The following is a 20,801-nucleotide window of genomic DNA, read 5'->3' as shown; positions in this document are numbered from 1 at the left end:
TCAATCAATCATTCAATGCTGATGAACATGTATTCAGAAGCAGCCAATTAGTGATGCCTTCACCACATAAATCTCTCTCCTATATCATATCAAAGGTACCAATATCATTATTATTGATTCTGGTATAAAGTTTGTGGTGTTGTTTACCCTTAAACCTGTACTAACTGATATTTAGACCACTAGTTTTCAGCAGAAACATGTACACACTGACGTATCATCAACAGTTACGGAGCAACATTATCATTCATGTGCAGTGTTTCCCCCTTGGTTGATATGAAAAACTCAAGACAGACACTCATCAGCCAGCCAGACATTTCTCTGTTCTCTATTAAAGAGCGGCTGAGATTGACACTAAAATGAGAATTGCTGGTCCACCTTAAGTGAGCCTGGTCAAGTTAAGCTAACGCGTTGTTGCTAACCCCCTTCGATAGATGAGCATTTTCTTTGTCTTGAGGAGCTGCAGCATTTATTAACTGACACACTGTAGTCTGTACTGTACATTTACTGCCAGATTGACAACTCACGGCTAAACTCTTCCTCTGCTCCGCTCACGTGCCGCTCGCGCAACTACACACGCACATTTACACAAACGCACTGCCTTATTCCTTAACGGAGCTACGCTACTCTTGTACCTTTCACGTAGATGTCCTTTGAAGAACGAAGAGAGGGAGGATGACTAAAAAAAATCCACAATAATGAAGAGTGTTATTGTGCTCGTACAGTGTGTGAGTGAAAATCATTAGTAGCTCGTTGATATTAATGATCGTCCTCTGCAGAACTATCGGAGACTGAAGCTTACTGTCAAATTAATGTGAATAAATAAACTCTGGTTAGATCGCTGACTAGCTTGAACGTTAGCAACCACAGTCAGCTGGGAACTACTTTCTTGTAAATGACTCTTGTAATGTAACTATATTGTGTCTATAATTTCTATATTGCATAATTTGTTTTATAAAAGCACTATCTGACTCTTTCCACATCCAGCAGTTACGGAGCAACATTATCATTCATGTGGAGTCGTGTTTCTGTCCACCTGGTGAATGTGAGTCCAATATTCACTCTCTTTTAGCTCTGTTTTTGTTCTCCACCAACTCCTGAGGGAAATATCTGGCTCTTTAGCTGCTAAATGCTCCACTATGTTCACCAGCTAGTCTACAGCTAACTGTGTCTGTTTGGTGCTGAGCAGGTAGTGTACAGCGGCTTTTTACAGCTTTTTCTCTGAAAACGACGCTATGAGAGACGCTGAGAGTGAACCAGAACAGTAAAGTTGCAGCCGGACAGATAAACAATGAGCTGAAACTCACTATAAAGCTCCGTGAAGCCGAGAGGAGCTGCAGAGTCTCTGTAGGTTCATCACTACGAGCCAAACACATCACACACTGACACATCAGACTGTGGAGTTATATAAATATAGATTATAGACACTTTAATTAAGTGCTGCTGGTGTCTGAACATAACCGTTATAAGTTTATTAATAACTACTAACAGATATTATATTGCATGATCGGATATTTTAGCAGAAAATAAACATTTTTTGCGACTTGCCGGATAATTAATTACGTTTCCTTCAGGAATGTATTTTCTGCTGCAATTTAAAGGTATTTAAATGTTTTTTTTTATCATGAGCTTCTCTGCTTTAAGGTTGCAGCTGATGATTATTTCATCATTGATTAATCTGCCACTTGTTTCCTCAACTCATCGATTCATTGTTTCATCTTTAAAATGTCAGAAAATAGTGAAAAATGTCTGTTATGATGTCAAACAGCCCAAAGTAACACTCAATACTCAGTTTACTCAAAGAAAAGTATAAAACCCTCATATTTAAGGAGCTGGAACCAGTAGATATTTGTTATTTTTGTTGTGGTGATTAATTTTCTGTCTATTGATTAATCGACCAATCGGATTGTCGGACGTCTGAGCTCCAGAAACACGACGTATTTCTTTAAGGTGACGACTTTTAAACACGACGAGACGCTATGAGAGACGCTGAGAGTGAAGCAGAACGGTAAAATTACAGCCAGACAGATAAACAATGAGCTGAAACTCACTATAAAGCTCCGTAAAGCCGAGAGGAGCTGATAAAAATATTTAAAAAATATTCATCATAGCAACTTTAAGGTCAAACCAGTTTTTTGGTTTGCTCCACTGCACCGATGTGATCCATTATTTTTCTGTAATCTCGTGTAAAGATCCACACATGTTTTAAGACATATAAAAATACTTCTTTGAATCATAAAAAGCATGTTTTTGAGTGGAGGGGGACTTTTTTGATGCAAGTTGATGCATTTGATCTTATTACCAGACATCAGAATTCGTGTTTATCATAATTGTCCTTGTTATGATGTCAAGAACATTTTGTAATGTTTCTTAAGGAAAAGTACATAAGTATGATCAGCTTGCTGTAGTTAAAATATTCAGAATTTTCCATAAGCGCCAGCTGTCGGCCGGCTGGTCTGACATTAAAACATTTCCAGCTGACTACTTTTTTACTTCCAGTTATTTTGCCGGTTTTAATGACCGGGTCATCGGTTTGTTTTGGAGAGGAGGAGACGTCTGTGGATAATTCAGCTCCTGGCAAAAACATCCTGAACAACGAACACTGAAGGAATCCTGACCTAAAAATAAAGCAGCAGAGGTGGTGGTAATAAGAAGAAGATGATGAAGATGACTGAAAAGACTGATGTTTAAACAAGTAGACCACAAGTTTGATTTAAACATATTTTAACTAATGTAAAAAATAAGCCTATACTATTTGCCCTACTAGTCCTATTAAAAGTTATAGAGACCTTTCATCTAGAGAAAAGCTAGTTGGTACCATCTTTACTGTAAATTAAAAACCTTTTCTCTAACCTTTGTTTGAACAGTTAATTAAATGAAACCATGTGAGGCGTCCAGACGGGAAATGTCTCTTTGATGGAGCTGCTCATAAATATCTGAAACATGAGTTACAGTTATACACTGATTTTATAGAAGAGAACACACAAGGTTGGGAACTATTTGTCATGTCCTACTGTAACGGGGGACTATATTAACCTCACAGTTTATATGGCTGATAGTAGCGACAGCCTACAGTCACTGCGTTGTGTTGTGATGATGATGATGATGATGGTGGACTCTAACGAAGACACCCAGACAGCTCCGATATCGATTCAATGATGTCTGTTTATTGCTTACAAACCCGGTCTCAGTAAAACTATTTAATATAAATAAAATCATAATCAAAGGAAACTTACAATACTAATAAATGATTTGTGACGAAGCTTAATAACCGTTAAATAACAAATTACAGGGCCGACGGTCCAACCTTGACTCACTATATTACAGATTATTGATACAGATGAATCAGTTCACATAGATAATCACTCTGAATGTCAATATAATTATAATTAGTAATAAAGTCTCTCTCAGGTCAGCTTTACATTATTATTTACAGGTTTCCATTTAATAGTCACACACTCACCTGGGGGATACAAGCCCGGTCTGACTTGTTTCCATGGTGATGCTTTATAGCTGCATCGTTACCTTGGATACTATGTAGCCAAGTATTAAATATAAGCTAACAGCATAAAATAATGAAAATAACACAAATATGTACACCTTACAACTATTAAATAAAGGTAAGATTATATTCTATATTAAAAGATTTTGCTGTTAGACATAGTGAGCATTTAAAGCACAACTAATATATTTAATGTAACATGCAAGAGGCAGATGTTACACTACCAGGACTTTTTCTGTTTTGGACTCTTTGTTTTCTTGAGTTTTCAGTGTTGATATTATGTTTCCTGGTTTTGGTTTTCTCTGTTTCCCTTGTGTGTGTTCCTCCTGTGTTTTTGTGTCACCTGTTTGTTTACTTTAGTTCCTGTTTTTTTATTTTGAAATATTTCCTCCTTGTGTCTGGTCACCTTTACTTCCTGTGTTTGATTATCTCGTTTCCCTCACCTGTGTTTCATTTGCAATCACTCCCTGAATATTTATAGTCCAGTTTTCAGTTCGATCTTTGTCGAGTCGTCTGCTTTTGTTCTACGTTTATTCCATGTTCCTGGTTAACGTTCCTGCGTTTCTGGTTTGTTCCTGTGACTTTTGCATTTTCATTAAATATTTCTGCATCGGATCTTGCCTGCCTGCCTGCCTGCTGTCTCTGCATTTGGGTCCACTTGCTCCACTCACCCACTTTTGTGACACTATTGGTTTAATCTTTGATGATGCAGTGTAATTTAAAACTTATTTTATGTAAAAATCTTCATCTGAAAAGTAACTAAAGCTGTCAGATAAATGTAGTGGAGTAGAAAGTACAGTAATTCCCTCTGAAATGTAGTGAAGTGGAAGTATAAAGTAGCACAAAATGGAAATACTCAAGTACAAGTACCTTAAAATTGTACTTAAGTGCAGTTCTTGAGTAAATGTACGTAGGTGATGTACAGTATAATATACTCACTTATGTTTAAATGTGTAACATGTTAATAAAAAGTGTTGATCATACAAAAGAAACACCAAACAACACAGCAACATTAATGTTATTTTTCTAATTTATTTATGAAAAAATATATTTCTTGATTCTGACTGAGACATTAGGCACATTAACATAGACATATATACAATTCTCTTTTTCATAAATACAAAATTATTTACAAAGGGCAAAATTAAATAGGAAAAACTATCTTCTGGAGGATATGTACACATTGCATTGTTTTCTTAAATTAACGAAGATAGTACAAAGACACAACTACACAAGAACAACACATATTTTTGGTATCAAATGGATTAGGTAAAAAAAAGGAGGAATAAAAAAAAAAGCTCTTTGGAGTCCTTCACTGTTGAAAAAGTTCCTTTTTTTTTAAATATAAAGAAAAACACCCAGAGCTGTGGTGGTGTTCAGACTCAACATTTCAGCTTGAGTCTTGTGGGAATGTCGCTGAACATTAGAGGGTGTTTTCATTGCTTCCTTTAAACTGGCTGCGGTTGATAAAATCAGAGTGTGGTTTTTTTGGGGGGGTTTTTTGTTGCTTTTTGAGTCATTAGAAAAATAAACTTCTAAATCCTATAATAGTAGGAGTGGAGTCACAAAGAGAACAGTGATTTGTAAGATGAATCAGTTTCCACTTTGTTTTTCATCTTAAAAATGGTCAAATGTAGATTATCTGTTCATGAGGGTGAAAATATAGGAAACAGCTGATTGTTCATAGTGATACAAACTCTCCCTGATTCACCTTGTTCAGACTGGGATTAAGACTAGGACCGTCACAGTACACATGATGGGTTTAAAAACATTTTTACCAGCAGAGAAAACTACTTCCAGTGAATATGAATGGGCTTTCTGGACTTTGTAAATATAGAATTTGATTATGAGATACAAATAAAAACCCTCACTGGCACCATATTTTCTTTCCAGAACAAATTCTGTTGGTTCTGAACGCTGGCTTTAAGTCCTGTCACAGTTCTTTTATGAGAAGAGGCACTTCAGAGTTTGTAGGATTGGATGGTGATTGTTAAGGCTGATGTTCTTTTTTTTTTTTTTATATATATAACAGGCCACAATGTGATGCTTAACTTTCAGAGAAATACAAAAATTAAAGATTTAAAAAATGGATAAATTATAGAAAGCCGCTCACAAACTGTCCAGTCCAGCTTTCAGACAGGAGTTATTTGCCCCCTTATTATCCCCTCCTGTTCCGATATGCAGGTCCTTTTGCGACTTGACTGACATCTCAAGTCTCTTTCACACATGCACTACAACCATGAACTTATCTAGATATTACCCGGAGGGGCTGTATTCGAGAATGCGAATATCCGAATCAGTTGGACCAGACATTAAACAGACTTTACCCTGCCAGCTCCCTTGTACAAAGTCTGTATAATGATTGAGCCCATGTGTGAATAGAGCAGGTCACTGCCCGGAGATTTCACAGTGGGTGTGTTGATGACGTTGCGATCATGCAACTGACACAAAACCAGAAGAATATAAACATCCGAGGGTGAAGACGAAGGGTCATTTGCATAAGGACGCCAATGAAAATGTCTAACTGGAGAGACGACGGTCAGGTCCGGACGTTGTCTGGAGTTCATATGAGAAAACAGCTTTATGTGACATTAAACAGGAAACTGTTGCCATGATGATTAGGAAGCATTGCCAAGGCACCAGTCTTTCCGATAGGTGGACAGTTCCAACTCTTAAGTCCTCTCTTTCATGTTCGATCCAAAGAAAATATCAGATATACAGACAGAAAAATTATATTAAGATTTAAAGTATAAAAAAAAAAGAAAAATAGTGCAAATGACGCCGGACATTCAGTCTTTCCTCTTTTCTCTCCTCTGCTGCTCTTTTCAGAATCATTGTCATCCAAACACGGTCAATATTGAAGCAGAAGAAATCCTCTGTTTTGTTTCTCTCCATTGAGCAGCAGTAATAAATATTAAATAAAATAATGCATGTAGAATAGATCCTCTGGGTGAGTTGTCCTGGGCAGAAAATGTTTCAGGCCTTCAGCGTGAAAGTTCCTCCGCTGGCGGTCTGAAAACTGGAGGTTATACCTGAGAACGACACAGAGAAACAGCGGTTAGTCATCGGCGTACATGATCACTTCTGCTTTGGTCAAATTCAAAAACATGCCAGCATTCATAAAACAGGATCATGAATTTGAATTAAGTCTTATTTAAAAAAGCTAAAAGATCCCATTTAAGAGTTTCATGTGGTATTAACTGGAGGAAATAAATATTTAAGTTTAAGTTATTAGAATTTATTGAATTTATTTGGTAGGTTTACATTTGGCAAATCTGAGTCCCTAAAACTACTGTAAATGTTACGTTTTTACCCAAAAAGGAGCTAATAAAGTGTCACTGCTGTGAAATAGACAGCTGTCATATGAGTTTTGATGTAGCTGTTGAATTATTTGATCAATAAAAGGCAAATTTTTGAAAGATGTAAAGTTTTGAGCGTCACAAAGTGCAGTTCTGCGATTCACATCTTTGTTGTTGTGCAGTCATTTTATGTTTTTGTTGACCATAATTTTCAGTTTTTACAAAACATCTGTCCAACATTTAATTAAAACTGGCCTGACTATAAAACAAATGCCGAGTAGAAAACATTTAACACTGAATTTTTTGTTTTTAATTTCTGTTCATTACTTTTTTTCAGAGTAGTTGATCATTGAATTGTCAACAACCTGAGACTGATGTTATCACAAAAGGTTGTTGTGTCAGCATTCATGTTCAAATCAACATTAAGACGCAAATGAAAGTCTACATTTGTGACACACAACACAAAATGCATAAACATTATTCTGACCACTTTTCCAATCACTCATCTATTTTTAGAGACATTAAATGGAGATTTTTTGAGGTCCAGTTCTTATAAAAATACTTTTAGGTTTTAGAAAAATGTGAAAAAAACATATTTTACTCTTTCAGAGTTTAAAACCTAAAGCAAAATTTACTGTTTTTGTTTGAGAACATATTTCATCATCACTCCTTTTCTTTTGACAAACCAAAGGTGTGATCATCAAAAATATTTGGGAAGTACTTTATAAATTAAAAAAAAAGCACATAAACACAGGATGTGTGTGTGTGGTTGTGTTGAATCCTCACCTCAGTAGCAAACACACACTGCTCCATCTGCTCTGGGATGATGAAGACTGGGTGATAAAGACTGTCCTTTGCAAAACTGAGAGGAGGGACGATGATGGACGAGTCGCACTTCTTACTGTTAGAGAGAGAGAGAAAGAGATCCGGTTGGTAAAGTGGTGGTGGCAAATATTTAGACAGAAATACTTTGTGTAGGTGTGTGAACGCTGAACTGATCAGATAACAGACGACAAACAAACAGGCTCTGACTTGTCTTCAGAGAACAGTGTACAGAAAAAGAAGAGACGGAAACATGAAAACACACAGAAAGCTATTAAACATCACCAGATTCTTACAGGTCAAACTTGTTCTTGGCCAGGTGCTGCTCTTCTTTCGCCAGGTTACAGTCTGCCATTTTGTTTTTAAACACGCCCATGCTGTCGACGCCCTTCTCCACCAGCGCCGCGTCCTTGTTGGACACTTTGAGTTGTCCTCCGGGGATGAGGAAGGCCTCCTTCTCTCTCAGGCTGGCCAGCGGCGCTCCGGGTAAGCTCCCGTTGTTGGGTCCGCCGCCACCAATCACTGCGTTGCGGTTGTTCACAGTCTCCAGGTCGTTCTTCACCGATGTGGAGATGGAGGTTAGTTCCCTGTCGCGGCAGAGCTGACGCAGGATGAAGATGGCAGCGCACACCAGCAGAGTCAGCGTCACCAGGCCGAGTGCGAAAGCGATAGCCAGCGCTGCAGGGAAACCGGCGTTCACGGACGGCGTTGCAGGGGGGCTGGTGGTCTTCACAAGGTGCTCGCAGCGTGCACCCGCGAAGCCCTGCGGGCAACTACATACGGGGCCGGTGTAGTGGGCGTAACACGTGCCACCGTTGTTGCAGGGGAACTGGTCGCAGGAGCTGGTGCGCACAGAGCAGTCCTTGCTGGTGAAGCCGAGCGTGCACGTGCAGGTGAAGTCGTTGATGCCGTCGACGCAGGTGCCGGCGTTGCGGCAGGGGTTGCTGGCGCAGTCGTCGATGTTGGTCTCACAGCGAGAGCCGGTGAAGCCGGGCCGACAGCGACACGTGACGCGATAACCGTGGTCCAAACACTCAGCACCTGCAGAGAGACAAGAGAGAGGTTGTTTATTTAGTAACACACATTCAAAATCAACATGACTGGCTGTGCAGAGAGATGGGGGCGGGGGGGTTATGATGTCACTTTAATGTAAAGCTTAAAAGATATAAATGTGGATAGATTATGATGCCCTCAGCTCTGTCTGTTTGTTACAGATATATACCAGTAAGTATCTCAAGAGCAGAGCAGGACGATGGAAGATAAGATACCTAGAAGTAAGGTGTGTTGACATGGTGATGAGTACAGAGTGCAGCCATAAACACAGAGACAAGAGAAAAGGCCGTAGATATTCCTTGGTGTAATGTTCTTTGAGGGACACTAAGACGGTGGACACTTTCTTTCAGTGGTTATCAATGTGGCTAGCACTACTGAGTGCATATTTACAAAAATAAATCAAAATTTACAGGTGGTATTTCTCAGTGGCAGAAAGAAATGAGAGAATGTCTCTGACAGGCTGAACAGACTAAATACCAGAGAGTGAGAAACATCTTATGCTGGAGACATACTTGTTTTCGCATAAACAACCAGCTGTGTCGTGAATAGAATTGTCCACATACAATAAGGAATAATCTGTAATCTCTGTACACTTTTTAATCCTCTAAACTCTCCAGAGACAGGAAGAAGACGAAGAGTTTAAAACTAGAAGACTCCCTCTGGAAAGAAAGGAGGGCAGAGGGAGAGGAGAGATGGATAAATAAAAGGGGGGAAGAGAGAGAAGAAGAAAAAAAATGTGTTTATTACAACATCTCCTCACAACAGATGCCACTAATCAGGAGAAACATGTGATTAGAAACATCCTGAGGAGATGTTTTTTTCCACTGTCAGGAAGTCACATGACCAGCCAGCACGGTGGCAGAGGGAGAGAGTTGTAAATGAGAAGAAGACCAAAAAACTCTTTCTTCATCGTTACAGTCATTTCATTAATATAATTGATAGTCACTCGGTTAGGTGGTGACCTAAATCTTGCAGAACATCTCTTTAACATGCAAGAAAGGAAAGGAGGAAAGGAAAGAGGAGAGGACGTGAGGAAACAAGTCCTGCTGCAACTGAACTTTTGGGAGATGTTTAAACAAGACCTGTGGGGGCGTTTTTTAGGGACGACACACACATTGAGACCCAAACTGCAGAGTAAACACTGAACTGCTCTCTTGGATCAACTCCATATTTGGTTGTTCTGTGCTGCTGTTATGTTGCAATACTACAAACAGAGCGGAGCTGCAACCATTCAGGCAGCAGTTATGAGGATCTTTTTTTTTTTTTTGTACTCCCAGGCTCACTGAGAGGCAGGAATGATTGCAGATTGAAGATAAGCAGGCGTCGGTTTCTACACACTAATGAGGACCTGAGGGAGGATTCAAGGTAATACTGGAACCCCCGAGACAACGCGAGTCAGCAGGCCAAAGATAGCTGTATGATTATTGCAATATATGGTGATAAAGTTTAATTTTGTAAAGCCGGCTCTGTCAGTGGAGCCGTCTCTTCTCGGTTATCTGTCTGCTCTCATAGAAACTGTTGTCCACTCCTAAAGGACTGGACGTCCGTCTGACATGAGACGAGTTCAGGTGACTTAACTGAGAATCTATCTGCATCTCTTCACTAAAACTGTTTATTCTAATCAAGCATTATTTCATCCTGTAACAAGAATTTCTGTGTTTTCTGACAAACAAACTCTCCCAACTCAGAGGCATCAAAAAGTTGCAGAACATGCCCGTTCTTTAAGTAGCATCACCAGTGTTTACTACAAATCTTTTGCACTTCACTGCTGGCTGTTTCCTCTTCTTTCATCTCACAACGCTGTGCAAATCAACTTCAAGAGACTTGAAACATGTTGCAGGTAGTAGATTAATTTTTGTCTGAACTATTCATATTGTTCTCACTGATATAAAATCTTACCTGCATGGTGCATTCATGAGCTGATAGGAAAATCAGATATCCCAGAACTGACTGAGGAGAAGCATTCATGAGCTCTGTTGTCAGAGAACTGAGTCCACAACAAGAAGCAAACATAAGACTGTTTAATTTGTCTTGCATCTGTCTCTCAAGTCTGGCACATCAGAGCTTCTTGGATTTTCTCTCTGCAACAAGTTTCAAGTCTCTGCAGGTTGATTTTTTTTTTAAAAAAAATGGAAACAAAAGTAATTGCTAAGCTTTGTAGTAAATGAGCTAACATATGCAAAAACATCAGCCACGTGTATACACACACGTTGCGTGCCACCGAGTGGTGAAACAAGCTAATTTATCTGGTAAAACATGTTGTGAGGTTCCTTTGGCACACAAAAAGAGCAAAGCACAACATTTTCTGAGAGAAATGAGCCATGCATCAGCCCAGCACTGACGGCTCTATCAGGCTGAGAAATGCTGCCAACGTTGGATTTCTGCCCGTGACGACAGGATGAGCGCAACCAGGTAGAGACAGAGAGACTGAGAGAGACAGAGTCAACAATGAGGACTAAAATATTTGTGTTTACAGACAGGAGCTGATAAGACATGTTTAGAGGCTCCTTCGTGACAATCCAGGAGTTTATCTGCCCTCTGACACACATACACACAGTATATCTGATGTAAGGCTTTAAACCCAAACATCATGAGACCATCTCAACAATGTCAATTTTAACATCTTTTGGTTTAACTTTATATCCCAAAACACCAAATTTGATCAATCTTCAGTTAATTTAGTAATTTTAAGCAGCAAATCAAAAATCTGTGCTCATACTCTACACATTAAATTTGGGGTAAAGTCCCTTTAACGAAGGGCCGTCATGCTTCGTCAGCTAAATCATAAACTCAGAGGTGACAGCTGAGTTCAGTTGTTTTTATACATTCCTCTGCTTCATGCCAACATGACAACACAGAAACATTTGTGAGCACAATAAAAATGACAAATAAATGACAACTACTGAATTCTGTCACATCTAAAATGTTTGCTCTGTCTGAGATTTAAAGCATCTGGAAAGTCACAACCTCTCACTACTACTACAAAATCCACTTCAGCCCCTGCGGATGAAGTCTGGAGAAAACTGAGCCAAAGCTCAACGGACTCCTGCAGCTCCACAAGAGTTTTGCATCAAGAGATCATGGAGCCGGGGCACGAAGTCACCCTGCACTAACTAACCGACTTATATCCAAGAATTCACACTGAAAAAACGTACAAGCAAGAAACCTACAGGAACATTTAAAGGCTCAAGAATGTTCAAAAACCTGTTTGTAATGTAATATATTGTCCGTTTTTGTACATTGTAGATGTGGACGAATGCTTACAGATGAGTTGCATGCAAATGTGCAGCAAAGGGAGATTATAGGGACTACTGAGGGATTTCAAAGCTTTAAACGCTATTTAATCTGTTTCTTATTTCAGTTTCTCATGAAAAGACCAAGAACACTGACATTCATGTTATATAAAGGTGAACACCTGCAATGAAAATCCACTAAAAGCCTCTTTGGGCAATAATAGATTTTTACTAGTACAAAAAAGTGTTGGTGGCAGCTTCACTGTTTATGTGTGGTCTTTGGCTCTGGTTTGGTATTTGGTTTATCACACTGACACAGAGGTCACTGACTTTAAAGTCCTCAATGTGTCAGTGGACTTTATCTAACATGGATAAGCTCCAACACATTAATCCATGTTATTACCAGTAGCCTGAAATAAGGACATTTATTTCACATTGTTACTACTGTTAAATGCTATCATGCTCCTAGTCTTTACAGCAAGCAACATGTAAACAGAAATTCACACAGGAAGTGCTTTTAACTCTAAAACTCAGGACTGAATCTTAAGAGAAACTCAATTTGGAAGTCTGGAGGTTGTTTTTTGACATTTTTGGAACTATTTCTGTCTGGTTTCAAAGCTTATCATCAGTGCTGAGACTGCTCCTTTCCACACTGTACATGTCCCGAACACCGATACTAACACAAATAATGTTTCTGTCTTGTTCTTTTAGACCCCAGTACTGAATCTGAACAAATAAAATTGCACTGAGACACTGTAACTGCACATCAGAAACTTGGGAGTGCACCTGTGGTGTTCCACAGGGCTCAACTCTAGGGCCACTACTATCTTAACTCAGGTAGTGTCACTATTCGGTGTCCAAATTTATGCAGATGATACGCAGCTGTACATCTGTGTTTATACTTCACTGAATCTGATGAAATTCAGGATAAAATACGGTTAAACTTGCTTTAAAATGTATACAATCATCATTATAATTCTGCATGATGACCGTGTGCTCAAATAAACCTTAACATATATATTTAATAGGCAGCTGTGCCAATCTAATATTATTATTTTTAACAATATTGCTTGTTTGTGGTGGTGGGTTCCAAAATGCCATGATCGCTGTTCACTGTCAGTGTTGGTCACTTGCTTAACAAACTTTCACTCTCTCCGAGCTGTTTGCTCATTGCATTGCAACATTAATTTTGTTTCAGGGCTAGAATTGTCATTGGTACATTTTGCAGTACAATAGGAGAGGACACAGTAAGCTAAGCTGGTAGTTTGCTTTTTTTTTCCCCCAACAAAGGAAGAGGTTCAGAGGAACATGGTTTAAGAGTCACAGTTTGCTACGGTACAACGCAAGTATCCTGAGCATGTGAGCAGGAACAACTATCTGCCACAAAGCTACAGAGCAAACAGCCGAGATTCTTCAGATGCTTCTTCACTCAGAGTGAAGGAGAAACTGATAACATGAAGTGGTTGAATGCCGGCCGCCTGCAAGTCTGCACTTCTGGTAATTCATCAAGTATCTCCGAGTCGTATCAGCTGCCTTCATTCAGCTTCACAACTTGTTTTTTTTTTTTTAAACTCACAAATCAGAGGCTTGGCTGTTGTTTTGTGGTTCCGGTTAAAATCTAACCTATCCTGCAAGCACTGACAGGACAGCCCCAGAACAGATCTGAAGTGTTTTTGAAAACACATCCCTCAGACACACGCTATACATCCCATCGTTTTATTTACCCAGTGAGCAGTAAAGGTCACACAAACCAAAAAGCCACATTTTGACCTCAAATGACAGGCAGGAGGAAAGATTTCACAGCTTTGAAAGTACTGCATCTGGTGATGATGCCACTTTTGTGTTCACTCTAAAGCTATTAAAAAACGACAGTGTCAACACTGAGCAGGGTGTGAATTCCTAATATCGCTGTCAGATCCGAAGCTCTGAAAACATTTTCATTACAAGCCACACCATCAACACCTGAGAAGATAGTCTTCATGTTTTGCATTAACTATCAGTTTCCTCGTGTTTTCTTCTATCACTACTCAAGCTTCTTTAAACATGCACTTGTTTGAACTTGAACTTGTGGTGTGATAAGCTCTTAAGTAAGTGGTCCTGGCAGGAAGAGCTAAACAGGTTTGGATCCACCTACAAGGCTGCAGCGAATTCTTTCACCAGACAGGAAGAAAACAAAGAAACTTCATCTAAAAACTTCAACCCAAATCAAAATTTCCACTTCCTTTCCACTGTATTTTTCAGTATTTGGCAGTGATTGGAGTTTTGGTTGTAAAATCAAAGCAGGGAGTTTTTTTTGCATAAATGAAGCTGGTTAAAGATGGTTCGTACCGTTAGCGCAGGGGTTGCTGCTGCATCTGTCGATCCTCTTCTCGCAGTTGGAGCCTGTGAACCCGGGTGGGCAGCGGCAGCTGTACCCGCCAGCGACGTTCTCAATGCAGGTTCCTCCATTAAAACACGGCTCGTCTGCGCATGTCATGGCGCTGATCTGGCAGTTCTTCCCGTAGAAACCCTGAGGACACGCGCAAGAGTAGTCGTTCACCAAATCCTAGAGGAAAAAGAGAAAAGAAGGTGAGGAGGGTTAAATTTCAGGCACAGTTCTCTGGTGAAGATATTTCTGTCTTTGTTTGAATGAGAGATTTGCTAAATGATTGATCTCAGTGAAGATGAGTATGAGAAACGACAGCTCCATCAGACCGGTGACTCACTTTGCAGCTGCCGCCATTCCTGCAGGGGTTGCTGTCGCACTCGTTGGTTTCGATCTCGCAGTTATCACCGGTGAACCCGGGCCGGCAAGCGCAGGTGTAGCTGCCCTCGCCAGTGTTGGTGCACGTGGCCTCGTTCTGGCACGGCTTGTGGTTGGTGCAGTAGTTCAGGTCTGGAGGAAAAGAAACGATTGTTTGTGATTTCAAGAAGAGGGTGAGCAGGAGGGAGAAGTTAAGATGAAATATCTGCAAGGAAAGGAGGGAGTTTGGTGGGAATCCTGCCAGGTTTTTGCAAAACAATTTCAGTAATCAAGTTTTTATGGATGTTCTGCACGGATGAGGATGACAACTTGTTTTGTGGGTTGATTCCCTACTTTGTGTGATAGAGAGTCAAATGAGAAGGTGAATATGTGTGAGATTAAAGCTGATATAACTAAACTGAAAGTATTAGACAGCTGATGTATTGCTTTTTCCTACGAACCGCCAACGCAGAGCTAGAAAACTGCACATTCTGCAATGTCTTATCAAATCTTTGTCATTCAGGTTTCCTTTATTGCTCTGCCAGGTTTCCAGCTCATCATTCTGTACATCCTCCCGATTAAACCTGAACTATCTTGAATTTGGAAAAAAACTGTTCCTAAACAGAGAGTCAAGACTGTGACACCCCCCTCTCTGCACCCCATTAACATGAAACATGACTCATAAATCACATTTTATAATTTGCAGCACAATAATAAAAGACTCTAGACTAGATAATAGTTTGTTAGCAGTATGAATAGAGCTGAGATGAAACAAAGACAAGTGGTTGAAAATCTTCAAGCTACTACTGGACTGGACACCCTATTGAAGCAGTTTTATCAAGGTGAAGGAATGCAGGTAAATGTGCACACATATACACATGGGGTGACTCATCAATCAGGTAAAGAAAAGCAGATAGAATGAAAATGGAAGAGGTCCGAGGATAGAGCCCTGGGGCACACCGATGAGGGTACATACTGTGTTTCGTAAAGGGTAGTTTAACAAAATGACAGTATGTCCAGATACCTTCCAAGCAGCCTTTAGTTTCATTTAACTTCACTGCAGTTTGAAAATCAACTTGCTCGTGCGAGTTAATCCGTCACGGTCGACTTCACGTCTGCTGACATTTCGGTTAAACGTCGTATTGTCGTCGAGTCACAATAGCTGAAAGCGCGGGTGGATTTGAAGTCTTGTGTACCGGTGCGAAGCTCTCTGACTTCTGAAACTTGAGACTCGGCTGTCGAATAACGTCGTATTCACAAGCTATGTTGGCGGAAAATTTAAAAAAAAAAAAAGAAAAAAAAGAAACAAATGGAAGACAAACGATAAACGATTGAGCCGACTTTTGTTCTTAATCTACAAGATCGGCAGCATTATCACGCAACAGTAACATAATATCAATAAAGACAATAAAGATATGATGTTGATAGTGATGAAGAATCTTTTGCGACAGGTTTAATGTCTCTGAGCCACGTGGAAAATATGAAATCTGATGGTATTATTTGGAAAATGATCCAAAGTGAAAATATGATAAAATGTGTAAAAACATCAGTATGATCTTTTTCTGTTAGTCGCACAGTAGGTTTATCAACTTTCTAATAAATATTCTAATTACGACTAGTCATCTACAGACCACACATCATCTGATATGCTGGTTGTTTATTTAAAGGGTGTAGTGAGTCGACAGTTAAACCGCCATCACTCGTGAGTCAGTGGGTACGTTAGACGGATAAAACAAACATCAAACTTAAATCATGAAAAGCTTTTTTATTTCTCCCAAAACCAGTAAAAAACTGACAAAAGCAGGTGGGTTTTTGGGTAAATGGGTGTATAAACCAGTCAGTCGCCTGTCTGGACCTCACTGTCTGGGCTGTTGTCGAGGTTGAACACACCTTGGTTGCAGTACAGGCCTCCCCATCCCTCCATGCAGTTGCACTGCCAGGGCTGCTGGCAGGTCCCGTGGAGGCAGCCGGGATGTCGGGCGCACTCGTCGCAGCGTTCGCCCTGCCAGCCCTGTCGGCACACGCACTTCCCGGGAGACTCGCAGACACCGTGCTCCTCGCTGCACCCCGCTGCACAGATGGCTGATGGGAGGAGAAGAAGAGGGAACGCAGGGAGGGAGGGAGGGAGGGAGGGAGGGAGGAAGAGAGGGAAAGGGAGAAAGCGGGAGGAAGAAGGAGAGAATATTACTATGAGTGCATGTGTGCTTCGTTTGAACCACAAAACATCCCCCCCTGGCCCCCTCTCTGGGCCTCACACACACACACACACACACACACACACACACACACACACACACACACACACACCTCCCCTACAAGTGCTTGTTAAGTACTGAACGAAGCAGCTGGCCCACACAACAAAAGCAACACATGCCGTCTCTTTTCACGCAAGGCAGCGCACATTAAGCTCCAGCGCGTGTCCCTGTTAAAGCGGGCGAGCCGGGGGCCGACCGGGGGCCGACCAGGGGCCCATTGTTGAGCTCAAAACAAAAGGAGCAGACCTCAGAGCCAACACACACATATATATACTGGAAACGACAGAAGCTCTAAGATCTTTTTTTTTTTTTTGTCCTCCACAGACTCAGCCACCAGGGCCGACGACGGCGTTGACAACTGCTTGACTTAACAATTTCAAGGCTGCTGGACAAAAAAATGAAGCGCCAAGGGTCCTATTCTTTACCCCCCCCGCCTCCGCCTCCGCCTCCTCCTCCTCCTCCTCCTCCTCCTCCCAGTCTGAAGAAACGTTAGAATAAAAAATGGAGGGAGAGGACAGAGGGAGGAGGGGTCACGCTACTGTAAAAAAAACAGTGTTAACTCCTGTTTTACAGGCGGTTTTGGTGCTTTATCAGGCTAATACTGAACTCAGTCACAACTTTTCACTGCTGAGTTGCTGCAAACTTTATACTCTACAAAAATAAAAACACCATGAAACATGTTAACGTCTCCACAAACTCAGCACTGAGAATATTTTTGAAATATTCAGGTGATACTACAGGAGATTAAATACTTTTCAGTATCACATGGTCACTGTAAAGACACTATTACTTTGCTAAGACACATATTAAACTCCCAACATAACATAGTGATGCATTAAAGGACCATTCTGGTGTTTTTGCATGTTTAAGTAGAGTTATAAGGTGCTTCTGTGCATGAACTATTTAGTCAGAAAACCAAACCTGGAGTGATCTGATATTAATGTGAAGTAGAAGAAACATTATTCCAGTCATTTAAAGCACTACAGAGACACTAAATGTTAAAGGTCAGTCAGTCAGTACTCACGGTCAGAGCAGTATTCGCCCGCCCAGCCCTCCAGGCAGTGACGGTTCCCATCGTCGTCGCAGGTGTAGTGGCCGAAGGTGTCGTTGCGGGGCCGGCAGTAGGCGGAGCAGGCCTCTCCGTGGTAGTGCTCATTGCACACAAAGTGGTAGGAGTAGCGGAGCTCGCTCTGGTTGCCGAAGTGCACGTCCTGGGACCATTCCTCTCCGACGGTCAGCCTGCGGCGGGTCGCCAGCCGGCTGATGAGATTGTTCTGGTTCCCTGGAGCAAAGAGGTGGTGAGAAGTTAACTTTGTGTGTCTGATTACTGAGGATTTACTCTTAAAAGGAATCATATTAACATCCTAAAAGTATGTTGAAGCAGGTAGAATAAAGCAAAAACACTTTAATATTTGATATGATATATATCTTCCTGCATAGAGTTTATGTTTGTCTGTGGTGACCTGATAATACTCTCCTGTGGTATCTGTATAATATTCTTATGGTGAGCTAAAGTACATTTATAATAACTTAACAAGAAGAAACAAGTCTACAATATCAAACTCTGTCAGAAAATCTACTAACTACAATCCACTGTCATGTAACCAGACAGAAAACAGCTCCTCTTGACAACTGGCCTCCAGCGTTGAAGCTGTTTTTCTGCACATGTGGGTGTTTTCAGCGCCGCTGTCGCCGCCTGGCGGTGAAGCAGCGACACTGCAGCAGCAGCAGCAGCAGCAGCAGCAGTTTACCTGTAGACTCGAGTCCTGAAGACTCCGCGTTCCAGGCTTCAATGATCAGAGAGAAAGTCCCCTGAAATAAATGAGAGAGGATCGATTAATGACCAGATACATCAAATAATTCATGATTGCACGTGTTAAGTTCTGCATTTGTGTCTGATTCAGCTTTTATTTAGTCAGTTTTATATATTTATGCCTCCACAAAGTCAAATAAATTCAGAATAAGCTTATTATAGTGGATGGAAGTTTAAATCTGAATGAAAATATGAAGGTAAATAAAGGTCTGATCTGTAGGAATAATGTGAAACTCTCAGATTACTGGAGGACTAAAGGTGATCAAAATTCCTACTTTTGTAGAGAAGTCGTGTGAGTTTCGTCACTTACCGGCCACTTGAAGACAAAGGGCACCCTGATGGGCGCGCTCTCGGAGATGGAGTTGGAGTCGGCGCCGAAGATCTCGGTGAGCGCGGTGCCGTACGTGCACGGCGGCTCCGGGTTGATGACGTCTTGCGAGTGCTTGAGGCACACGCGGAAAAAGATCTGGCAGTCCCGGGACTGGTGGCCACAGACGCCGCGGGAGCTGGTGAAGGAGTCGATCTTCAGCTCGAAGACGCCGGAGGAGAAGGCCTGAGAGAGGAGGAGGAGGAGGGGGGGCAGAGAGAGGAGAGAGGGTCAACATACCTGCTGAGAGTGAAACTGTTGCAAATAAAATATCACCTGACATGAAGAAATCATTTATTTATGTTACAGAAAATGTGCAGATGCACAGTCCGTTCACTGGTGCAAACGGAGGAAATCGTCACAATGAAACTATCTTTGTTTTTTTTTTTCATTCATTTCTGCAGATATCGATGATAATTGTGATTTCTGACTCTCTATTCTGCACCAGCCACTGGTCAGACATCAACAAATATTAAAAATCAAAATATAAGTAACTTAAATCCAGCAGAAACGCAGTAAGAGCGTGAAGAAAGCTCGGCGCGCTGCGCGTAAAGGCGCACGACTCCAAACGTCCCACGTCCCTAGAAAGCAGCAAAGAAAAACCAAACCACCGCGGCTGTACAGTAGAAAACTCCTACATGTGTGCTGCCAGTGCTACTCACCGTCTGCGCTGATACAAACAGCAGGAGACACGGCAGTAACAAACGCGCCATGGCGTGTCGGCACGGAGCGTCCAGGGCAGAAAGCACCGGAGGTCCAAGGAAGGTAATAAGTGCGTAAAATCCAAACGGGTCCAAAGGAGACAAGAGAGCGTCAAGTGAAGAAGTAAAAACGCTCCGGGAAGGTTGAAAGTCAGAGTAGCAGTCAGTGTGTGTCAGCGGCCTGGATGGAGAAAAAGAAAACAACCGGGAGTAAAGATCCGCTGCGCTGCTGAACTCTGGACTGCTGCAGCCGCCGCTACACCTCCGCTTTTATAGGAGCAGTGTGAGAGGAGGAGGAGGAGGAGGGCGAGGAGGAGGGGGAGTGAGAGGGCGCTGCAAAAAATGTCTACCTGAAGAACGAGTCCTCCTCTTCCTCCTCCTCCTCCTCCTCTAATCTGAAATGCTTTTCCTGAAACACGCGCTGAACTTGGCTCATTCAAACCGAAACTTTTCCTCAGTTGAGTTTGTCACTTTGTCCCCGAGAGAGAAAAAAAAAAACTCTTCCTGTCAAACCAGAGGAGTAACGTCTCTAAATTACTACCACTGATATTTTACTAGAAATCAGGTGCGGCCGTGTTATTCACAGCTGACAGCTGGCCAAAAAAAATCTTACTGTTTAGTCTCTCAGGTTTGGTTTTTGTGTTTCCAGGCAGCCGTTGTTGGTTTCTGTTGATTTTCCGGACGCGAACCTGCACAGACTTGAACCAGCTGAAGTCATTGCTGAAGAGTTTGCTTTTAAAATTGTATTGTACATTTAAAAACGTTGTATGACACATTATGTTAAGTTCTGCTGCCAGGTTTGAAGTCTCTGCGGTTTTATTTGGAAACTGATTGGCAGACTCATTCATAAATCTGCTTTTAATAGTTGAACGTAACGTGTGGAGGTGTTGACTCAGAGACATTTCTTGCAGCGTGCCAAGGAGTCTTCCATGGAGTATGGGGAGGAGGAGGAGGGGGGGTTAAGGGGGTGGTAGTGGTGGTGGTGGTGGTGGTGGCGGGGTGGTGGTAATATGTTCCCCCGCTTTGATTCGCTTTCA

The 20,801-nt window shown here is 41.4% G+C and overlaps 1 protein-coding gene across 1 annotated transcript; it reads right to left on the bottom strand.

The window, feature by feature from the left end:
* Window positions 1-5,521: 5,521 nt before the first annotated feature.
* On the bottom strand, window positions 5,522-20,026 carry dlc (deltaC). Its single transcript, XM_042415401.1, has 10 exons — window positions 19,726-20,026; window positions 19,007-19,249; window positions 18,635-18,695; window positions 17,908-18,165; window positions 16,519-16,710; window positions 14,612-14,781; window positions 14,235-14,451; window positions 7,917-8,661; window positions 7,585-7,699; window positions 5,522-6,531 (listed from the first exon to the last, which is right to left on the bottom strand). Exons 1-10 carry the CDS (start codon window positions 19,774-19,776, stop codon window positions 6,526-6,528), a joined length of 2,058 nt encoding a protein of 685 aa, XP_042271335.1. The 5' UTR covers window positions 19,777-20,026; the 3' UTR covers window positions 5,522-6,525.
* Between the last annotated feature and the right edge of the window lie 775 nt (window positions 20,027-20,801).

The sequence above is a fragment of the Thunnus maccoyii genome, chromosome 6, assembly GCF_910596095.1.
Source record: "Thunnus maccoyii chromosome 6, fThuMac1.1, whole genome shotgun sequence".
In the NCBI taxonomy this organism is placed as follows: Eukaryota; Metazoa; Chordata; class Actinopteri; order Scombriformes; family Scombridae; genus Thunnus; species Thunnus maccoyii.
Note: the sequence above shows the minus strand (reverse complement) of the source record. Positions and strands in the feature narration are given on the sequence as shown.

Excerpts from the sequence above, each read along its gene's own strand:
- dlc (XM_042415401.1), bottom strand. The coding sequence starts at position 19,776 with ATGGCGCGTTTGTTACTGCCGTGTCTCCTGCTGTTTGTATCAGCGCAG. Across the intron at positions 18,166-18,634 it reads TTCAGGACTCGAGTCTACAG|GGAACCAGAACAATCTCATC; the intron begins GTAAACTGCTGC and ends TCTTTGCTCCAG. Across the intron at positions 7,700-7,916 it reads GCCAAGAACAAGTTTGACCT|TAAGAAGTGCGACTCGTCCA; the intron begins GTAAGAATCTGG and ends TCTCTCTAACAG.